This window comes from Vitis vinifera, chromosome 1 (assembly GCF_030704535.1).
Source record: "Vitis vinifera cultivar Pinot Noir 40024 chromosome 1, ASM3070453v1".
Classification (NCBI taxonomy): Eukaryota; Viridiplantae; Streptophyta; class Magnoliopsida; order Vitales; family Vitaceae; genus Vitis; species Vitis vinifera.
Genome location: NC_081805.1, coordinates 27,444,103 through 27,462,721, shown reverse-complemented (window position 1 = coordinate 27,462,721; position 18,619 = coordinate 27,444,103). Strand labels below are relative to the sequence as shown.

The 18,619-nt window shown below is 34.1% G+C and overlaps 3 protein-coding genes across 9 annotated transcripts; all 3 read left to right on the top strand.

Moving 5' to 3' along the window:
* The first annotated feature begins 4,337 nt into the window (after window positions 1-4,337).
* On the top strand, window positions 4,338-5,614 carry LOC100254097 (uncharacterized protein At4g14100). Its single transcript, XM_002272479.5, has 2 exons — window positions 4,338-5,050; window positions 5,234-5,614. The coding sequence occupies exons 1-2, from the start codon at window positions 4,573-4,575 to the stop codon at window positions 5,410-5,412; spliced, it is 657 nt and encodes a 218-aa protein (XP_002272515.2). The 5' UTR covers window positions 4,338-4,572; the 3' UTR covers window positions 5,413-5,614.
* A 443-nt stretch (window positions 5,615-6,057) lies between these two features.
* On the top strand, window positions 6,058-8,205 carry LOC100241990 (uncharacterized protein At4g14100). The gene is made up of 2 exons (XM_002268087.5): window positions 6,058-6,769; window positions 7,958-8,205. Exons 1-2 carry the CDS (start codon window positions 6,292-6,294, stop codon window positions 8,140-8,142), a joined length of 663 nt encoding a protein of 220 aa, XP_002268123.2. The 5' UTR covers window positions 6,058-6,291; the 3' UTR covers window positions 8,143-8,205.
* Window positions 8,206-11,345: 3,140 nt separating this feature from the next.
* On the top strand, window positions 11,346-18,230 carry LOC100247128 (E3 ubiquitin-protein ligase At3g02290). 7 transcript variants are annotated; one of them, XM_059736057.1, is made up of 8 exons: window positions 11,425-11,539; window positions 11,784-11,844; window positions 12,584-12,646; window positions 12,779-12,853; window positions 12,933-13,074; window positions 16,495-16,936; window positions 17,229-17,338; window positions 17,950-18,230. In XM_059736057.1, the coding sequence occupies exons 5-8, from the start codon at window positions 12,955-12,957 to the stop codon at window positions 17,974-17,976; spliced, it is 699 nt and encodes a 232-aa protein (XP_059592040.1). In that variant the 5' UTR covers window positions 11,425-11,539; window positions 11,784-11,844; window positions 12,584-12,646; window positions 12,779-12,853; window positions 12,933-12,954; the 3' UTR covers window positions 17,977-18,230. The 7 variants fall into 7 exon arrangements, with proteins under 7 accessions (XP_002268079.1, XP_019078209.1, XP_010657465.1 ...); XM_010659163.3 differs by lacking the exon at window positions 11,784-11,844 and having other exon boundaries at window positions 11,410-11,539; XM_010659156.3 differs by lacking the exon at window positions 11,784-11,844 and having other exon boundaries at window positions 11,410-11,539; window positions 12,584-12,657.
* Window positions 18,231-18,619: the final 389 nt, after the last annotated feature.

Below are 18,619 nucleotides of genomic sequence, written 5' to 3'. Positions count from 1 at the left end.
TATGCTTGCAATTTTCCTTCCACCTCCATTTACCATTTGAATTGTTTCATTCAAAGCAAGCTTTTGGTGTCATGTTCAGAATCCGAGTTAGATGGGTCCCTTTAACATGTTCTTTTCTTTTATTTTCTCCCTTTCTTCTTGTTTGGGGGGTGGGGTTGGTGTGGGAAGGAGAGGAAGGTGGGAAGGTTGGGTTTGTTCTGTATGCTGTATTGTTGGATGTTGTTGTATCACTATGATGGTAGTGTTAACAGTCTGAGATCTCAATCCCAAGTCTCATGTCTTCCATAAAATCTCAACCAGTTGAGAGTTTGCATTCGAGTTTTTAAGGTCTGGTGGTCCTTTGCAGTTTCTAACACAAGCAAACGCTGTAGATTGGTAGGTAAACAAATAGCTCCTAGCTTGGGGGAAGAGAACAATGTGTCTGTTGTAGCCTCAAGTTTCCCTTAGGCTTAGGAGACTGACTGGGTATGCCTTGTATTATTTGTAATACTTAAAAGGTAAAAGCTATCACCCTGTATTATTTGTAATACTAAAGGTAAAAACTATCTTTATAGGATACCAAAGGATGTCATTTTTATTGATCTTATTAGGGTTTGGAGCTTGAGGTTTGGGATTTTGGGTTTAGGGTTTAGTTTTAAATTTGAATAGATCTTTTCCAAATTAGCCAGTGAATACTTGTTTAGATGGGTTATAATTTGTCTTGGACACAAAAAGATGATTTGGGATGGGTGCACCATTGTAGAACTGTATGTCCCCTTTTGATCCGTTTGGTCGTGTCGGATCAGCAGTGATTTCCAGATGTTTTTCAGAAATGGTACAAATAGAATCAAGTAGTGTTTTTTGGCAGAAGCTGATGGATGAACGAAGGCGAGTGGAGTAAAATTTAGAATCGTACTCGAACCATTTATCATACCAATAGATGTGAGCAAGAGAGCATTTTTTGTTTTGTTATATTTTCAAACTTTGGGCCAACAGTCACTCTGTCACCGATGACAAAACATGGGAACGAGGGTGAATAGTGTGGGATAGGCCACTTTTTAAGTGAATTTGCATTATGTGGGAAGATAAAAACCAAATCTGGTAAAAAATTTGTAGGCTCAAGTGCTGTATCCTATCATGCATACTTCATAAGAAGCAAGGGTCCCAGAGAAGATGTATACAAACATGAGATCTATATATAACAAACATCGAACCATGCATCAAGGTATATGCAAAGCACATGCATATTGCCAAAAGTGTGCCCAAATACGCTCCCATAATACCAAAAGAAACATGCCAAAGGTAAAATACACATCATATAAGTCTCTCCCCTTTGGCATTATCAAAATGAAGCTGAAGGTGGAGGGAAATGGCAGCGGAGAAACTCCAACATCTGATCAAAACGAGACTGCTGCACCTCACCCCTTATGTCCAAAGCATCCATCAATGTATCCAAATGGACCTCGCAGCTCATCATGGGAGGCCTTAGAATCAGCCCGGAGATCATCCAATTTCGTGCCAAGCTGCCCAACAGCAGTGGATAAAGTCTCCAAACGACTTGAGCACAAAACAAGCCTCTCCCCAAACTCCCCACCAAAGGGCTGTTGAACATCTGGCTGAGGCTGAGGCTCTGATCCATCCCATTCATCTCATCTTCTGCTTCTTCCTCATCTTCATTTCTTGCCTTTGGAATCCAAACACCCCCTACCTCTCTGTATCCCATACTCCTGATTGTAGATTTGTTGTAGGTGTCCGTGGCTATGGGCCTGGAGAAATCCACCTCATCATCCATGGGAACCTTGAAGTGTTTAAAAATTTCGGTCAGAATCATCCCATACGGAAGGAATGCAGTTTTGTGATCTCGGCTATCAGCCATGTGTCTAATCAACATATAACCCAGATTAAATCGCCTTCCTACCAACATACTATCTACAACAAAAACTTCCAAGGAGCTCACATCATCCCTGTGACCAGCTTTGGGCAAAATATTATATCCAACCATATGGTGTAAAATTCTAGCTTTCAAGGTCAAGTGCTTAGCATTCAGGTTGAGGATATCCACCAATTGAGGGTTATCACGAAGTTTCCTGCATGCTTCAAGGGATCAAAGTCCCCAGCAGTTGGCCAATTTTTCAATTCAAACACATGGGCTTCATCAGATGGGATTCCTAGGATCTCACACAGTTCAGTAGGTGAAAATCTGATTTTCTTCCCTTTAACAAAGATTTCAACTTGGCATTCATTGAGGTAGGTCAGATTTGAGTAAAAAAGCCGGACCAACCTATGATAAACGGGTTCTTCCGTGGTAAAGATAGGTCCAATCTCCTGTAGAGAGAATCAAACCAGAAATCTCTCAAGTTCATGAAAATTCACATTTCTGCCGGAAATCTCTCCTCTACTTGCAAAAATTCCATGGAAAGTAGTAGCCTGCTCTAGATTTGCAAAGAGGGAAGTGTCATACCGAGTCTCTACTCCTCCATCACTTTCGTTTGGAGGAATTTTGCGGGTTTCTAAGTCTTTTGACAGGAAACGAAGGGTCGGATGGAAGTACTTAAATACCCTTGTGCTTGTCCTTGCTAACGGTCAACTGCCAAGTCGTTAGCTGATTTTTTTTTAAGCGCCTGACCATGGGATGGACCTCTCTCGGGCATTATAAGGTAGAGAATGTTTTAAAAAATAATAATTAAAAAAAAATAGGCATAAAATTCTGTTTAGAGAATTAAATATGAAAAATAATTTTTAAAATTTATTTATTTTTAATATGAATGTAAAAGCTCTCAAAATATTATATTTTATATATATATATATAAATAACATAAGGAGAAGAAAAAGTAAATAAAAAATAAAAAATAGATTAAAGTTAATAAATTATTTTATCATATTTCTTTAAATAGATTAATTTTTTTCATAGAGATATTAAATAATTTAAAATATTTAAAATTTAATTAATTATAATTATTTTTTATTTTTTTATGAATAATCAAATATTAAAAAAATATTTTTAAAATATTATTTTTTGCCTCTCTTTTATAATTTTTTGAAATCCAACATAACATAACATAAGAAACCTAAACCACTCTTCCATTCTATATTAAAAAGAGGTGGAGCGTGAAACTAATACGTCTAAGAAAAAGACTAAAATGACCATGAATAAGATTACATAGAGAATCGTATAAAGAAAATTCATTATATATGTACACAAAAAAAAAAAAAAAATGCAATCTGTGTTGAGAAGTTGAGAAATAAGAATGATATCACATTACATTTACTTAGACGACCTTGGTAAATTTGAAATTATGTGTAATCCTTGCATTTGAAACAAATTTTAAAATCCTACTCGATCTTAAATGTTAATTACAATTATATCCTTGTGTCAAATCCAACGTATCCACGAAAGGATCATAAAGCACATCCCTAGCATCATTAGAATCATCATTATAGCTCTACAAAATCGTAATCTTAATTTGATGATATACAATTATATTTTATTTCACAGAACTACAATAATTATTAAAATATGACATATCTAAAAATAATCGTTTGACTATTACAAGATTTTCGAACGAGGAAAAAGATCCAATGACTTCAAAAGAATTGAATGAGGAATCGTATGAGATGAAAATTTCATGTACGGTTCTATAGAGTGGTAATAAGGATGACTTATCTATTAACTTTTCCACTATCACTCCCAAAAAACTAAACTTTGCCTTACATAAAATTGTCAAAATACGATTAATTTCTGAATTTGCAATCATTGCTTATATACCTGATATTGGTCATAATTTACAAGAACATTCTGTAGTTTTAGTAAGAGGGGAAAGGGTTAAGAATTTACTCGGTGTGAGATATCACATTATTCAAGGAACTCATATCACGTTTTGGTGAATTATATATCATGAATAAACTCGACTTTATGATTTTATTTAGTATGAAGATACTAAATAAATTGATTATCAACTATTCAACTCAAAGCTTTAAACTTTCATTAATTATAAATCAACCTACTTTTAAAATATTTATAAAAAATAATAATATTTAATAACAACCCCATTCCTTAAAAAAAAAAATCATAATCATATGAATACGAGAATCATAGAATCATAAATAGATTGAGTGATAATCATATGGATATAATACAATAATTAAATGAGTTATAAATATGAAGTCATAATGATATCAACATGACACAACACAAGAAATTAAACATGTCCAAAAAGGTTAGTTTGTATCGATTAAAAAAAATGATTAACCTCAATACAACCTCGTTAGTTTATACCAATGTTACGTTTCTAGATATGCTGCCAAACACGTGCCAATAAAAACGTAGTGGTCACCATCCAATACTCACTACGTGTCAAAATAATCTACACGATAAATGTAATTGAATAGAAAAAGACATTTTCACAAATTCAAGGGATTATATTCACATGTGGGTGCATCAAGGATATAACAACAAAAATGTAATGGAAAAACGAACAAATGGTGGTCCCAAACAGTCCCTTTCACTCCCAGGCCCGCCCTCTAGGCTCTAGATAATGCACCTTATATTATTAATTATTGGAGTGGAAACCAAAAAATCAGAGGGCGAACACGATGGCCTCCGCAACCAAACACCCCGCTATCCTCATCGTCTTCCTCATCCACTGTCTCTGCCTCTCACGCTCATCATCCAAATCCACAGACCTAACCCCAACTCCGGCTCCATGGCCCCCCCAATTCTACTCTCTCCTCTACATGAACGTCAATGGATCCAACCAAATCATCGATCTCTGGTACGATTGGCCAAAGGGTCGAAACCTAAACATCATACAGAACCAGCTGGGTAAGCGTCTCTACGACCTGGAATGGGACAATGGCACTTCTTTCTTCTACACATTGGACTCCACCCAGGAGTGTCGCACTAAACATTTTGAGGTGGGGATTCTTCGCCCTGACTGGCTGGACGGAGCTCACTATCTGGGTCAGCGCGAGGTCGATGGGTTCCTCTGCAACGTGTGGGAGAAGGTGGACTTCATTTGGTACTATGAAGATGTCGTCACCAAAAGGCCCGTCCACTGGCGCTTTTTCAACGGTAATCTTCGTTACCCTCATCATAGGAACCTTTCTGGCATTTTTTAAATTCAATTGCCACGAGACATAAATAGAAAATCCCCCATTTCTAAGCCCTGATTTGGGAAGTGGGCAGCAAATCTTTGATCCTGAATTTTCTTCAGTTTGTGTGGCTGGTCACTTTCTTGCTGTGAAATATCTGCAGGAATGTCTGCTCATGTGATGACGTTTAAAGAGGGGGCGGTGCGGGAGGATGAGAAATGGCAAGCCCCTGTCTACTGCTTCGGTACAACTGATCCAAAGGCGGAAACTACCAGTGCCGGCAATCCTCGGGAGAGGATGGTGGACGGAGTTCTGAGAGGTTCAATGAGCCTCTCAATGTAATCACCTTCTTCTACATCTACACACTCTGGAAATAAAATCTGATCTTTTTCTGTTTGATTGGTTATCCTTTGTTACTCTGGAATAAAGAATGTAAGCTAGGAATCAATTTCATTTCTTCCATTGGTTGGCATACTTGGATTGCTTGTGAGAATGAGAATAAAAGTTTCATTTTTATAATAACAAAATCTAAATTTTATTAGAATTTTATTTCTTTCTTTTATATTTTATTTCTTATCTACAATGTTTTAACAATTATTTTTAAGAGTAATTTTCTGATTTCTAAAATTTAAAATAAAAAATAAAAAAATATGATTGATAATTATAAAATAATTTTTTTTTATTCTTAACAACCAAAAACATATTAAATAGTGTTTCGAACATGTTTTTATTTGTTTGTTAGAGTTATTTAAAAAAATAATTATATAAATATATAAAATGATTAAAAATAAGATATTAAATATTAAAAATTATTTTTAAAATTTATTTAAGAATATATCAAATTCTCAACATAATTTTTATTTTATAAAATATCATATTTTAAAATTGTTTTAAAAAATAATTACCAAAGAGATCATTGGTTTTAATGAGTTTAAACTTTAAAAGCATCACTTCTTAACATTGATTCAAATATTTATGAGACACAAATATAGCATCGGACAACACCACACTCTATCCAGTTTTGTTATAATTATAAATACATATAATAGAGTTATGGCAAATTATTATGAAATAACCGGCGTTGCCAAACAGCCCCAAAACCACCTCGGCGTAACATAACCCACTTTCCAAACACACCCTTAGAAAACCTTGCCATATGGAGCCATAGGCACCACTCGTCAGACTCCGGGAGAGGGAATCAACAAACAGACGGCGGCCACGATGACCTCCGCAACCAAACACACATCTATCGTCTTCGTCTTCGTCTTCCTCATCCTCTGCGTTTGGTTCTCAGTCTCGTCATCCAAATCCACCGACCCGACTCCAACTCCATGGCCCCACCAATTCCACTCCATTCTCTTCATGAATTACAGCGGTGCTCTCGAAATAATCGATCTCTGGTATGACTGGCCCAACGGTCGAAACTTCAACATCATGCAGGACCAGCTTGGGGAGCTTGTGTACGACCTTGAGTGGAACAATGGAACTTCGTTCGTCTACACATTGGACGCCCCCAATAGGTGTCACACAGCACAGCTTGAGGTGGGGATTCTTCGCCCTAATTGGCTGGACGGAGCCAACTATCTGGGTCAGCACCAGGTCGATGGGTTCCTCTGCAACTTGTGGGAGAAGGTGGACTTCATTTGGTACTACGAGGATGTTGTCACCAAAAGGCCCGTGCATTGGCGCTTTTACACAGGTAATTTGTTGCTCTCATCAGTTTTAGTTTGATTTGTTTATAGTTTTATGCGTGGGTTTGTTACTTTTGATTGAATGATTACAATGACCAGAAATGATGGCAGGGATCGAAAGTGATGGGCTTTTCAATAAAGATATATGTTTTTATTATTCAATTCGTGACTTTGTAGGGAGATTAGTTCTATTTTCCTGGGACAGGAAATGGGCATTTCAATTTTCTTCTGAGTCATGATTCTGAGTTGGTGAAAGATTCTTTGGGTGTGGGGATTTGAGGTCAATAGGGGGTGGAGAGGGCACAGTAGGGTGTGTGTTCGAGGTGGGAAATGGGCAGTCCAGGAAGGGGCTGAATAAGGTGCCATTCTCAAACTTGTTTGAGATTGTGGGTGGCTGATTATTGGGTTCAGAAGGGGAGGTTGGACTCATGTTTTGTTGGGAACACTTCAAGATAGGGGAGATGGTGTATTTTGTGGCTTGCATTGAGTAGATGTGGTTGGGGAGGGAGGATGTTGGGCAATGGCTTCTGACTTGGGACTAGAAATTCTCGGTTTGACTGTATGCAAAGAGGTAGTGAGAGAGGAGGGGGGGCATACAGAGATTTTCTTGTGCAGAGATTTGGGTTCCCAAAAGTTTGTATTAATGTAGTGGATAGCAGTTTGGACCAAATCTTGGCTATTGAATGAGAGAAACAATTCCTACTAGTACCTCAAAAGATGGGAGAACACTGACCATCTGTTGTTTCATTGTTCAAAGGCCCATGATTTATGGCCATCAATGGTTTCGGATTTGTGGTCTATGATGGTTTCTGTCTTTTGGGGTTGATTGGGTTGTTCAGAAAACTTTGTTATAAATGATGACAAGTTAGCATGGCAAGTTTAGGGGAGAAGGAGGAGAAATATTTGGAGGGGAGCTGCCTGTGTCTTGCCTGGTGTCTAGGGAGACAGAGACAGAGCTTAAGAGGAAGTTGAGCCATCATTTTTATGAGGTCTCTTTCTGTTGGTTTGATGAGTTCTTTTGCTTAGTTTTTCCTTCTTGCTCTCCTCTTCCCTAGAAAGTTTTCTCTGTACTTGTCCGGTGCCTCTTCTATAGTATTATTCTTATTTGAAAAAGGATATCTCCTGAATGTTCATCATTCCTGAGTTGCTCCTAAGTATGGCAAATGATCACCTTCTTCCCTTGCAATTATATGCAGGAAGGACTGCACATGTGATGACATTCGAAGTGGGGGCAGTGCTTGAGGACACGAAGTGGCAGGCCCCAGTATACTGTTTTGAGAAGAAGACTGATACTGATACTGATACAGCTCTTCCAAAGGCGGACATTGGCTCTATGAGGCTGGATGGGATTCCTAGAGGTTCAATCAGGCTCCCAATGTAATGATCTCTCTTGTATTTCTAGACTACTACTTCTGTCTCAATAAAATTTGCTTTCTTTTGTGAATCATTGCTTATCATCTCTCACCCTCCACAGTAATTTTCTGGGTTCTATCTTCAGTTTTCATCAATACCCTTCAAATATATTGGTTTTAAGGGTCCTGAGGAATTCTGGGATACAACCTTCAATCTCCTTTCCCATTTCCTAAAAATGCTTGATTGAATTTGAAGGAAAAAAAACAAGATTTTCAGAAGCAGATGGATTTCTCTCTCCACGGTTTAATGGTAGGAACATGGTTATGTGGTAAAATAATTATAAAAATTTTAAAAATATATAAAAAACTAAAGATCGATAATATTTATCTTTTATTTTTTAATTATCAAATTAAATTACGGATAAATATAAATTTATTAATATTTTTAATTCTATTAAATAAAACATGTATATATATATATATATATTGAAAATAGAAGAAAAAAGCTCAACTATTCAATTTTTCTGTATATTAAAAGTTATATATGAATTATTCTCAACGTTTTAACAAAAAATATTGTATTGTATACATATTTATTATTTTAATGTTTTTAAATAGTATTATTTTATTTATTGTTTTGTGATTTTAAACAATGATAACATATAAGCTCGTTATGCTTGGTTGTCAAAAAATGTTAAGGAAAATAAAAAATGTTAAAAAAATTATTTTCTTACATTTAATCTTATTATATAAAATATGAAAGAAAATAAAATATAAATAAAATTAATTAGGAATTTATGTATTTTTAAATTATTTAATTTTTGTATAATGAAAGAAAATAAATAAAATGAGTTTGAATATAAAAATAATTTATTAATTTTAAATTTATTTTTCATTTTTTCTCCTCTTTATATTTTCTGAAACCAAACATTGTATTCATCTTTCATTCTTAATTTTTCTACAAGTCTAAATCACCCATCTCGCATGGGCAAAAAAGAGTTTTTAAACATTAATCAACAAGACACGGTTTCAATCCGGCCCTGGGAGAGCCCAGGAAACGGCCCAACTTTGTTGGGCTTCACTTTACCCAAAAAGATTTTCATTGAACCCATTCAGTGGTGCCTTCTGTCCGATTCATTGAAAGCGGAAAGTATTAAAGAAATAGAAAAAAAAATGTTAAGAAAATAATTTTATAATATTTTGTTATAATATGGGAAATAGTAAAAAATAATAATAATAATTAAAATTAATTACAAACTTCTGTTCCATGAATAAGTGATTTTTAAAAATTATAATTAAGGATTGCAAACTTATACTCAAATTAAAATCAGGGAGATATTAAGAATAATCAAATAAAAAGTTAATAAAAGAAATCAACAAACAAGTAATAGACACAATAATTTTTTTGCATGGAAAACTCTCATATTAACTATGAAGATAAAAAATCACTGAGCTTAAGATCTTTAATTTACAATCCACTATTTAAGATAAAAAAACATAAATTTATCTTACCGTTTTATCTTAAAGATTTACTCTCCATATAGCTTGATCAACGTTGGTCATGCAACACCTCCAATATTCAAGTGGATTTCTTTTAGTTTTTTAGAAGATGTAAGTCCTTCCAACAACCCATAATTCAATTTTATGCATTCTTTCAAAAATGAATTATGTCATATTCTAAGGATTCTAGAAGACCACGAGCACTTTGGGTGCTTGTTCTAACATTTGAGCGTTGTTTAATCCACTTTAGTCTTTTAATAAGTTATCTTGCTATTAAGAAAACTTTTTTAGACTTACTTGTGATTTTCCAATTGAATTGACAACAACTTTAAATCTTTAATAAAAAGTAAGTCACTATCTAAAAAGTTTCATAAATCAAGATAAAATAAAAACAAAATTACCAACAAACAAAAATAAAACTTAATGTGAACACATGATATTTAGAATTCAAAACTCAATTATTTTAATTAGAATTAACTTTCTAGTAAAAACCATAAAACTCCGTAATAAAATCTATGTTGAGTATAGAGATGGAGACCATGATTCCTATAATGAGAATATAATTGAAAGATTTAGAAAAAAAAAAAAAAGATTAAGAAAATATGGGTTGACTTCCAGAATTCAAGAGCATAGCACAATTAGATGATAGATGATTCTACTGAAAATAAGTTAGTCATAACTTACTTATATTCGTCTTTGATTAGTTCCGACTCGATTGAAAATTCTTATCATGCTCTGACCGATACTTTGAATCTTGACATACATGTGTCAAACTAATCAAAGGCCATTAATGTTTGTAGGGCAACCCAGTTTGAAGTCAAAGCTTTGCTCTGGTCGTGGGTATGGGTGTTGGGAGAAATTTAGAATTAAAAAAAGGCACATGCAGTGGTTGAATCCTGCGTATATGGATTATGGAGCAGTTAAATGTTGAGTTGTCATTGTGGTGGATCAGAATTGAATTACTGGACACCACCGATTCAACTTCCAATTTTCAATTTTCAATTTTCAAATTTCTCTTCACTCTCCACCCTTGGAGGCCTCTTATCGGTTTGATTTTCATTGAAACTTTTTGGTATTTTAAAATGTGAATACCTTTTTTGTAAAATAGGTAGGAAAGTGTCGGTTTTGTGAATAAAAGATGCCGCGTTAGAAGAAGAAGAGGTGGGACGTGGTCCAACGTGGTGAAATTTGAAGTGTTAGTTGGATAAGTGGGGTTGCATGAAGGCTATTTGTATTTTATGGACTTTTTCGTTTGTTCTAGTTGTTGCAACTTTCCATCATGGCTTCAATGAGAATTTGTTTTATCAGAATTTTAATTATCGCAGACACAGAAAATTTAGGAAAATTTTTTTCTTTTTAAAAAAATAGTTTTTAGAAATAATTTTAAAATGTGATTTTATTTAACAGTCTCAAAGTTTTTATTTTTAATTCTTGTTTAAAACATTTGAAAAATATATTTGAGATGCTATGAATTGTTTAAAAAAAATAATTATAAATAAAAATATAAAGAATAATTAAATTTAACATTTCATAAATAAAATTTATTTTTTAAGAAGTATTTAAAAAAATTATTTTACATTATTTTGGATAATTATTAAAATATAAATATATAATATCTTTTATATAAAATAAATCAAGAGAATGAATTTTTGTATTTTAATTTTTTTTTTTAAAAGGTATTGTTAAAAGTAATTAAAAATTATGTTCAGAAACGTTTCTAATAAGACCGAAAGCTTTGTCGACATTCTCTACGAAATCTATTTAATAGCTTTTCTTTCTCGTATTATTATTATTTTTATATATTAAATGATAAATAATAATAATAATAACACCATCGCTTCAGCCTTTTTCTCCCCCCAGGTTCTCGAAAATCCCAAACCTTTTTCTCTCTGCTCTGCAGCTTCAGTGCTTCTTCGCTCTCTCCAGGTGATTTCAATGTCCAAAACCCTAGATCTCTCTTTCCTCTACTTCAATTTTCATTATATGCTGAGTCATTGCCAATTTTTATTTTTTTATTTTTTTTGTGTTTATCTAAATTTTCAGTTCTAGGGCTTGTAGGTGACAGTGAATTGCAAATACCCTAAGCTAGAATTTGATCTGATTAGCTTCTCATTTTGTGGTTTTTGGATGTTTTCAAAGCTGATTGTGCCTTTTGACTTAATTTCCGAAGAGTAGGTGCGGGATTTGGGTTATTTGAAGTGCAGAGATAGTTGCCTGCTGTTGGATTTCGTGTGGGTTTTTACTGGATATTGTAGGATTTGTTCAGCATTTCTGTTTTGTAACTTTCTGACGCTGGAAATTATGTTATGGAGGTTGTTGCCACTAGGCTGAAAACATGTTTTTAGAGGATTCAGGATGTATATCAATAAACATTTGGGTGGTCTATTTTTGAGCAATGTTTCCGATGTCCCGTCATACTGGTGGAGCTTTTTTTCTTGAAGATTTGGGTTTTCCAGCTTCTGTTTTTGGCCAAACACGGAAAATGAATCGGATTTAACATTCTAGTTGCTTCAATTTGTTATGAAGCTGTTTCTGTTTCATCATCTTTTTTATAAAACGATTCTGTTTACTCATCAAAAAAAAAAAAAAATATATATATAATCATAAAGGAAAATGGATTTCATAATTTCCCACAAATCAAACATACCCACATGATTTTATATCCTTTTTCTATTTCTCTTTCGGGCATAATAAAACCTACGGGTCTATATACTAGACTTGAATGCTGTTCTGCTGTACCATGTCTAGCTGACTTTATGACCGGAATGGGCGGTATCTTCAATTTTATTTTTCTCATGACCCCAGTTCTTTAAAGAAACACCTAACTATAAGTAGGGAGGAGTCTGCCTATGACTTTTATTGTCTATGCTTTTCTCTTTCTGGTTGCTGCCATTTCACTTATTCTTGTTTTTATAATAATTTATATGTCAGAATTTATCATTTTCTGACATTGCAAAGATTGTATTCCAGAAATGATTAAAAACACTGCTGAAGTACTATGAAAACATTACGCTAGGTGCTTGTGAGCCATAGGTTAGTGAGAGGTAATTGGAAAAATTATCCATAATAAAGTTATCCTTGTATGTGGAGTTGGATTACTGCCTTTTCAATTTCATTTGTTGAAATGATCTCATATCATCTTTGTGAACATTTATGTCTTTACAGGCTGCAATCTTGTATTCTAGAGGCTGAAGTGTTTACACTCTTGTCATTTTCCAATCGCTCCACCGGACTTTAATTGTCAGCATCACTGAAACTATAGTATCTTGTTTTTCCCTGACAATGTGGTTTTCAGTTGTTTGACTCACTAATTCATCAGGGTTTATTGGGAAAGACCATAAATGGGTTCCTTTTGCTGCTGTCCATGTGGTGACGAATTTGAAGAATATGCTAATCCAAGTAACTCAATATATAGGCACTGCATATGTCTAAGATTCTTTTTCCAGCAGCTATTCAGTGGGGTATGCATTGTAGATCCCAGAAACTCAATAATTTGCCTCTTTATATTCTCAATCTGCATGTAGATGTACTTTAGAAGATGCTTTTTATTGACTCGATTGGCCTATTTTATCCATTTGTTTCCATGGAAGCAGAAAATTATGTCATTTAGAAATTCTCTATTCAATTATATAGCCTTCCTCATTCAAGATAGAAATGAGGCATCTAGATTATGCTATGAATTTGGAACTTCATCAGTTAGGTGTAGCATTGGTGTTGCTTAAAATTTTTGTCATTATCTTTTACTTCAGTAAAATAGTTACATATTCAGGAGGGCTATGGATGCTTATGCAAATGCCATGAAATAGAGAATAGTGCCACTTATGTCATGTTGTGATGGCATTGATGTCGAGTCCAACACCTACCACCTACTCTGAATGCATGACTTAAAATGTAGGAAAAGTAAATAAAATATTTAAATTTCATAATTTGCCTATGATTAAATTGAAACTGACTAAATACCAATCTGAGAGAAGAAGTAAATTCTTTAGTGAAGAAAGTCACTTGTGACATGAGTGCATAAATCGCATTCTGGCTATCCATGGTTATTTATCAACTTATATTGTTGCACTCTTATTTGTTGATATGCACTGTGGTTGGTTGTATTTGTCTGTGTATAACTAGGATATAAGCAAAGGATTGTGATCTTACCAATGCTACCTTAGAAATCTTAACTGTGAAGAGTTAGGGGATTAACATGATTCTAGACCATTTGATGTAATTTGTTCTATTATTTGGATGATATTTTTTCTTTCTCAAAAAATATACTTTTTAAACTTGTAAGTTTGACAGTTTTCTTTCTTCCCTCTTTGTATCTTTTGTTTTCTTTCTAATGCAATCTGAATCATCCAATTGCATGGTTATTAGGGCCCATTTTCCTTTGTGAAGACAACATGGTTTACATCCCCCTCTTGTCATAGTGTTCTAGGCATCACTAGAAGCACTGATGCAACATGCCCCCGCCCCCCACCCCGAAATTCTTTTAAAAAATTTTCACATAGAGTGATTTGAACCCTTTCTCGGCAATAGGGGTTGAATCCCTTGATTACCACTAGACTACATATATTTTTTGTTCATTTTTTGACCCCCTGAAACAGATAGCTAGATGTTGCCCCCTCTCAAGCCATTTTGTGGCTCTACCAGTGACTAGTAGTCTTAAGGATCGATGTAGGCAAGCATGGTGGGGCAACCATTTGGACTGCGGTTTAAGTATGTTTTGGAGGGGATTTATTGTGCCTCTGGGGCTAATTGGTTTTGGTATCATATCATACCTAAAGAAACCCAATAGAGGATCCTGTGAAATTCTTTTGAAAAATCCTGCTGAAAAATGAGCAAAGTTAGCAAATCCGAGCATGTATCAGTTATGAAAAGACACTAATAAGGATGGATTTGTAGTGTTTCATTGCCATGAGATATGTTACATGTGATATGACGTGGTTCCCAATTTCATAACTCCCAGGAGTAAAGTTACGTATGTCTAAAAGTTGCTCCAGAGAATCAGGCTTAATTGGTGTCCTGTTTGGATTTTTTTGTCCTACCCCTCCAAATACACATCTTCCACATTTTCTACATCACACCTTGATGACAGTTGCTCTAGGATGTAGTAATGATGTGAAAAAAGTTTATTGTGGTAATATATTGTTCCATCTCATCAGAACAAAGTGAAAATGTGAAAAATTTCAGGAATAACAAAGATACGTTGATGACACAATTCTATAGGGGATTAGATCTCATTCATCAATGCATATTGCCAATGCGCATTGTTATCGGATGATACTGTAAATCTTGATTCAGACATCAGTCATTTTGTTGCCTCTGCATCGACTGGCTTTGGTTTGATTATCACCACCTACCACACCCAGGATCAGCAATGGCTGGTCTGACTACCTAGGCCTGGCGACTTAGTGCACTATTTAGGTCAAGACTTAATGTCATTAATGTCACCTTGTATTCTATTCCTTTTCAAGGTTTTTTTTTTGTTTTGTTTTCTTTCCTGCCTTTTTATCTTATTATCCTTTTATGTTATCACAAGCAACAGATAGCAAGATGAGATGAGATGTGCAGTTGAAATGAATTCCTAAAATTCCTCAAAATTTGTGTTTTTAGGATAGAAATCAAGACAAACGATCACTGTTTTCACCATAAGGAAATATGGTTATATTAAAACCGTAGGATTCAAATCAAATTTGGTTGAATGCATATTCAAATGTGATGCTTCACAAGCTTAATGATTTCTGTGATTGATTGTGAATTAACATTAATATGTGTCTGTTGTACCATGGGAACTAAATCAGTTCTTTTGTGTTTTATATAGCATTTAAACATGTGTCGCCTGAACTCAATTTAAAAAAAAAAGAAAAAAAAGAAAAATATTAAAAATAAATAAATACAATTGGATTAGCTAAAAGAAAGTACAAAAAAAAAAAAAATTCTATTACAAATGACATTATTCAAATACTGCTAAAAGAATATCTTCATAATGATTTATAATAATATTAAGAATTTAAAATATTTTTATTTAATCACCTCATCCTAAATATTTTTTTATTTTCAAAAAATAAAAGATGAAAATAATAGAACAAATTTGTTTAAATTAAACATTTTGAAAATTTGAAAATCTATTTTCAACTATTAAAACATACAACCATGAACCATCTTTAAAGAAATAAACATCATTTTTCCCATCAAATATATTCAAATTGAAAAATTATAGTTTTTTTTTTTATTGTTATTTTTATTTCAATAAGCATATGCAAAAAACAAATATGGTTTCTTATACCTCTATATATTAGTTTCCATTTTTTTTATATTAATATCCGTATCTTATTTATTTCATATAAACCCAAACATCTAGTATCAATTTCATATAATCCCAATTTTCATCAAATTCTCATTATACATTTAAACACAAATGCCCATCAAATACTCACTATGCATTTAAAGAGAAATACTCATTATTCATAACCCAAATTCCTATTAAATACCCATTACCATTTAAACCCATATACACCATCAAACACCCATTCCCATTCTTGCAAAGTATCCATTTCACCTCATAGATATGAACCTTACCTTTATTTGGTTTCATTGACAAAACATGAATTGGCTCATTTTAATGTTTTTGTAGATTTGATGAGCTTGTTCCAAATCTTATGCAAAATGGCAGATTCATTCAGTTTGTATAGGATGTCCAATGACCTTTTGATTGTTTTGATGATTAAATGTTTTTATTTCTGAATTGGTACTGTTCTAAATAGATTTTCCTTGCCCCAAGTGGGTCTTTTGGATTCTCTGTGACAATTCCCTATTAGTTGCTGCTATCTTGTTTCCTGACTTTTGTGGTTAATATGTGCTGGATTTGCTTTGTGTCCATGATGATGCAGTATACTGCAATTTCTCATAGACCTGATGGACGATCAGTACCATCACCAATTCAAGGAGCTACTTCTTTGGCATCATCAGGGATTGGCACAGCATTACCAGATAGTTCCTTAAGTGATACTCATCACCCTGTCTCAAGGACAGCACCTTATGACGCTGAACAAAGATACTCTCGTTTGCAGCGTGATGGTTTGGTATCCAGGCGTGATAAGTCAATGACTCACTTCCAGGACGGTTCACAGCCACTGAGAAGAAATATAAGCAGTTCTGGTATGGAGCCACTGGGCTTTGGAAAGAAAAATTATGGAGTTGAAACTGAAGAAGATGGTAAACTTGCGCAGTCCGAGGCCTCAGAGAAGACTTTGGCAACAAAAGCTGCACATGGACTAGCTTATATACAAACAACTTCTGAAGATGAAGATGTCTGCCCCACATGTCTTGATGGTAATGTGACCTGTTTATCTTACTAGTCTTCTAGCAGGTCCCAAGCATGCTCAAAAGAAGAGTTTGATCTTGGCTTAGAACAAATGCTAGCACTGATTAGTAACAGACTACATTTTTTTTTTTTTGATAAGTGATTAGTAACAGACTACATTTGCTCTTATTACATCAAAATGCTTAGGGTTTTTGTGATAGATCATTATCTGGTCACAGTTTTGTGGTTGCTACAAGCCACGTAAAAAACTGTGTGCAGCTAAGCTGTTTAAATTTATTGATGGATTTTAATTTCTTGCAGAATATACGCCCGAAAATCCTAAAATCACAACACAGTGCTCTCACCATTTTCACCTTGGCTGTATATATGAATGGATGGAAAGAAGTGAAAGCTGTCCAATTTGTGGCAAGGTATGGACTGAATGATTGTCTATATATATGATACCTGTGATTGCTCTTCTAGAACAAAAGTGAATCTTGAATCCATGAGAAGCCCATATAAACAAGAAAAGGGCCTTTAGCTTACTGATGTTTCAACGTGACTACTTAATTTTAGGATATTTAATTGTCATATAAAGCACAATTTTTATAGCAATCAAGGGTTAGTTTGGGAACATTTTTTAAAACATTTCTCAAAAAATAATTTTTGAGAGTTCTACGATGTTTTCTAGAACAAATGCCTGTTGAAGAACTTAGAATGTTCTCAACCTATTTTCTGTGCTTTAAATATTTTTAAAAAATAACTTTTATTTGTAGTGCTTTATTTTTAAGCATTCTCCATATTGTAGAATTATTTTTTAAATCAGCCTTCAAAAAATAAGTGAAATCAACCCATAACAATTAAAATACATTCTCATTAAAGCATCACATTCTTGACTCTATAGATACTTCTTGCTTATTGTCTATGTGATATGGTTTTGTATCATGCACTCTCTCTTCCTCTTTTCCTTTGCTTCTGTAAAGAATTACTAGATTTCTTGAGCTGTACCTCAGTTGGACCACTTTTCTTTCTGGAATATCAGGAGATGGAATTCTGTGAAAGCCCATAAGTTTGTGTGGAGTTTGATTTCAAAGGAATAGAGGATATATATATATATAGCGGCCAGGAGTGGGTGTAAATAAAAAGTTCTCTGTATCTTGTGAAAAGCAGGCTCTGCACAAGGAATATTACTCTTCTTTTCACAATACTAGTATGTAACTCCTTGTAACATTCCTCCCTACTTACTGTATTGAATGTTTGCATGTTTATATTGTCTTTTTGTATAGAGCATCTGGCACAGAATCATCATAATGATTCATAACCTGCACTGCGCCTCTTGATTTTGTTTCTATGTGCATTAGACCTAAGTCGCATACTCATTCACTGCTTGTTAAGCACAATTATGGTGGGGCTTCTTAGCTTTTATAAGTAGAAAAACATAGGAAATTTTCTGGGTTGAGTCGAGACCATAGCATCAATAGTTACAAATCACCCACTGCCATCAGATACAGTGAAGGACACCTTGCATCTCCACCAAGCATTTGGGGCTTAGCAGATTGTTTCTTTCTTATTGAAGCATCGCTTCACTGACATCATTAAGAGTTATTCAACTACGTTGCCAACTGTTTCTGGTTGGCAAAATAGATGTATCTTACCAGGCCATATTTATGGGGGTAACGGCCAGTCCACATCAGTGTTTTGTATTCCATATC

Coding starts and splice junctions, on each gene's coding strand:
- LOC100241990 (XM_002268087.5), top strand. CDS start 6,292: ATGACCTCCGCAACCAAACACACATCTATCGTCTTCGTCTTCGTCTTC. Junction 6,770..7,957: donor GCATTGGCGCTTTTACACAG/GTAATTTGTTGC, acceptor AATTATATGCAG/GAAGGACTGCACATGTGATG.
- LOC100247128 (XM_002268043.5), top strand. CDS start 12,955: ATGGGTTCCTTTTGCTGCTGTCCATGTGGTGACGAATTTGAAGAATAT. Junction 13,075..16,494: donor TCCAGCAGCTATTCAGTGGG/GTATGCATTGTA, acceptor ATGATGATGCAG/TATACTGCAATTTCTCATAG. Junction 17,339..17,949: donor GCTGTCCAATTTGTGGCAAG/GTATGGACTGAA, acceptor CTGGAATATCAG/GAGATGGAATTCTGTGAAAG.
- LOC100254097 (XM_002272479.5), top strand. CDS start 4,573: ATGGCCTCCGCAACCAAACACCCCGCTATCCTCATCGTCTTCCTCATC. Junction 5,051..5,233: donor CCACTGGCGCTTTTTCAACG/GTAATCTTCGTT, acceptor AAATATCTGCAG/GAATGTCTGCTCATGTGATG.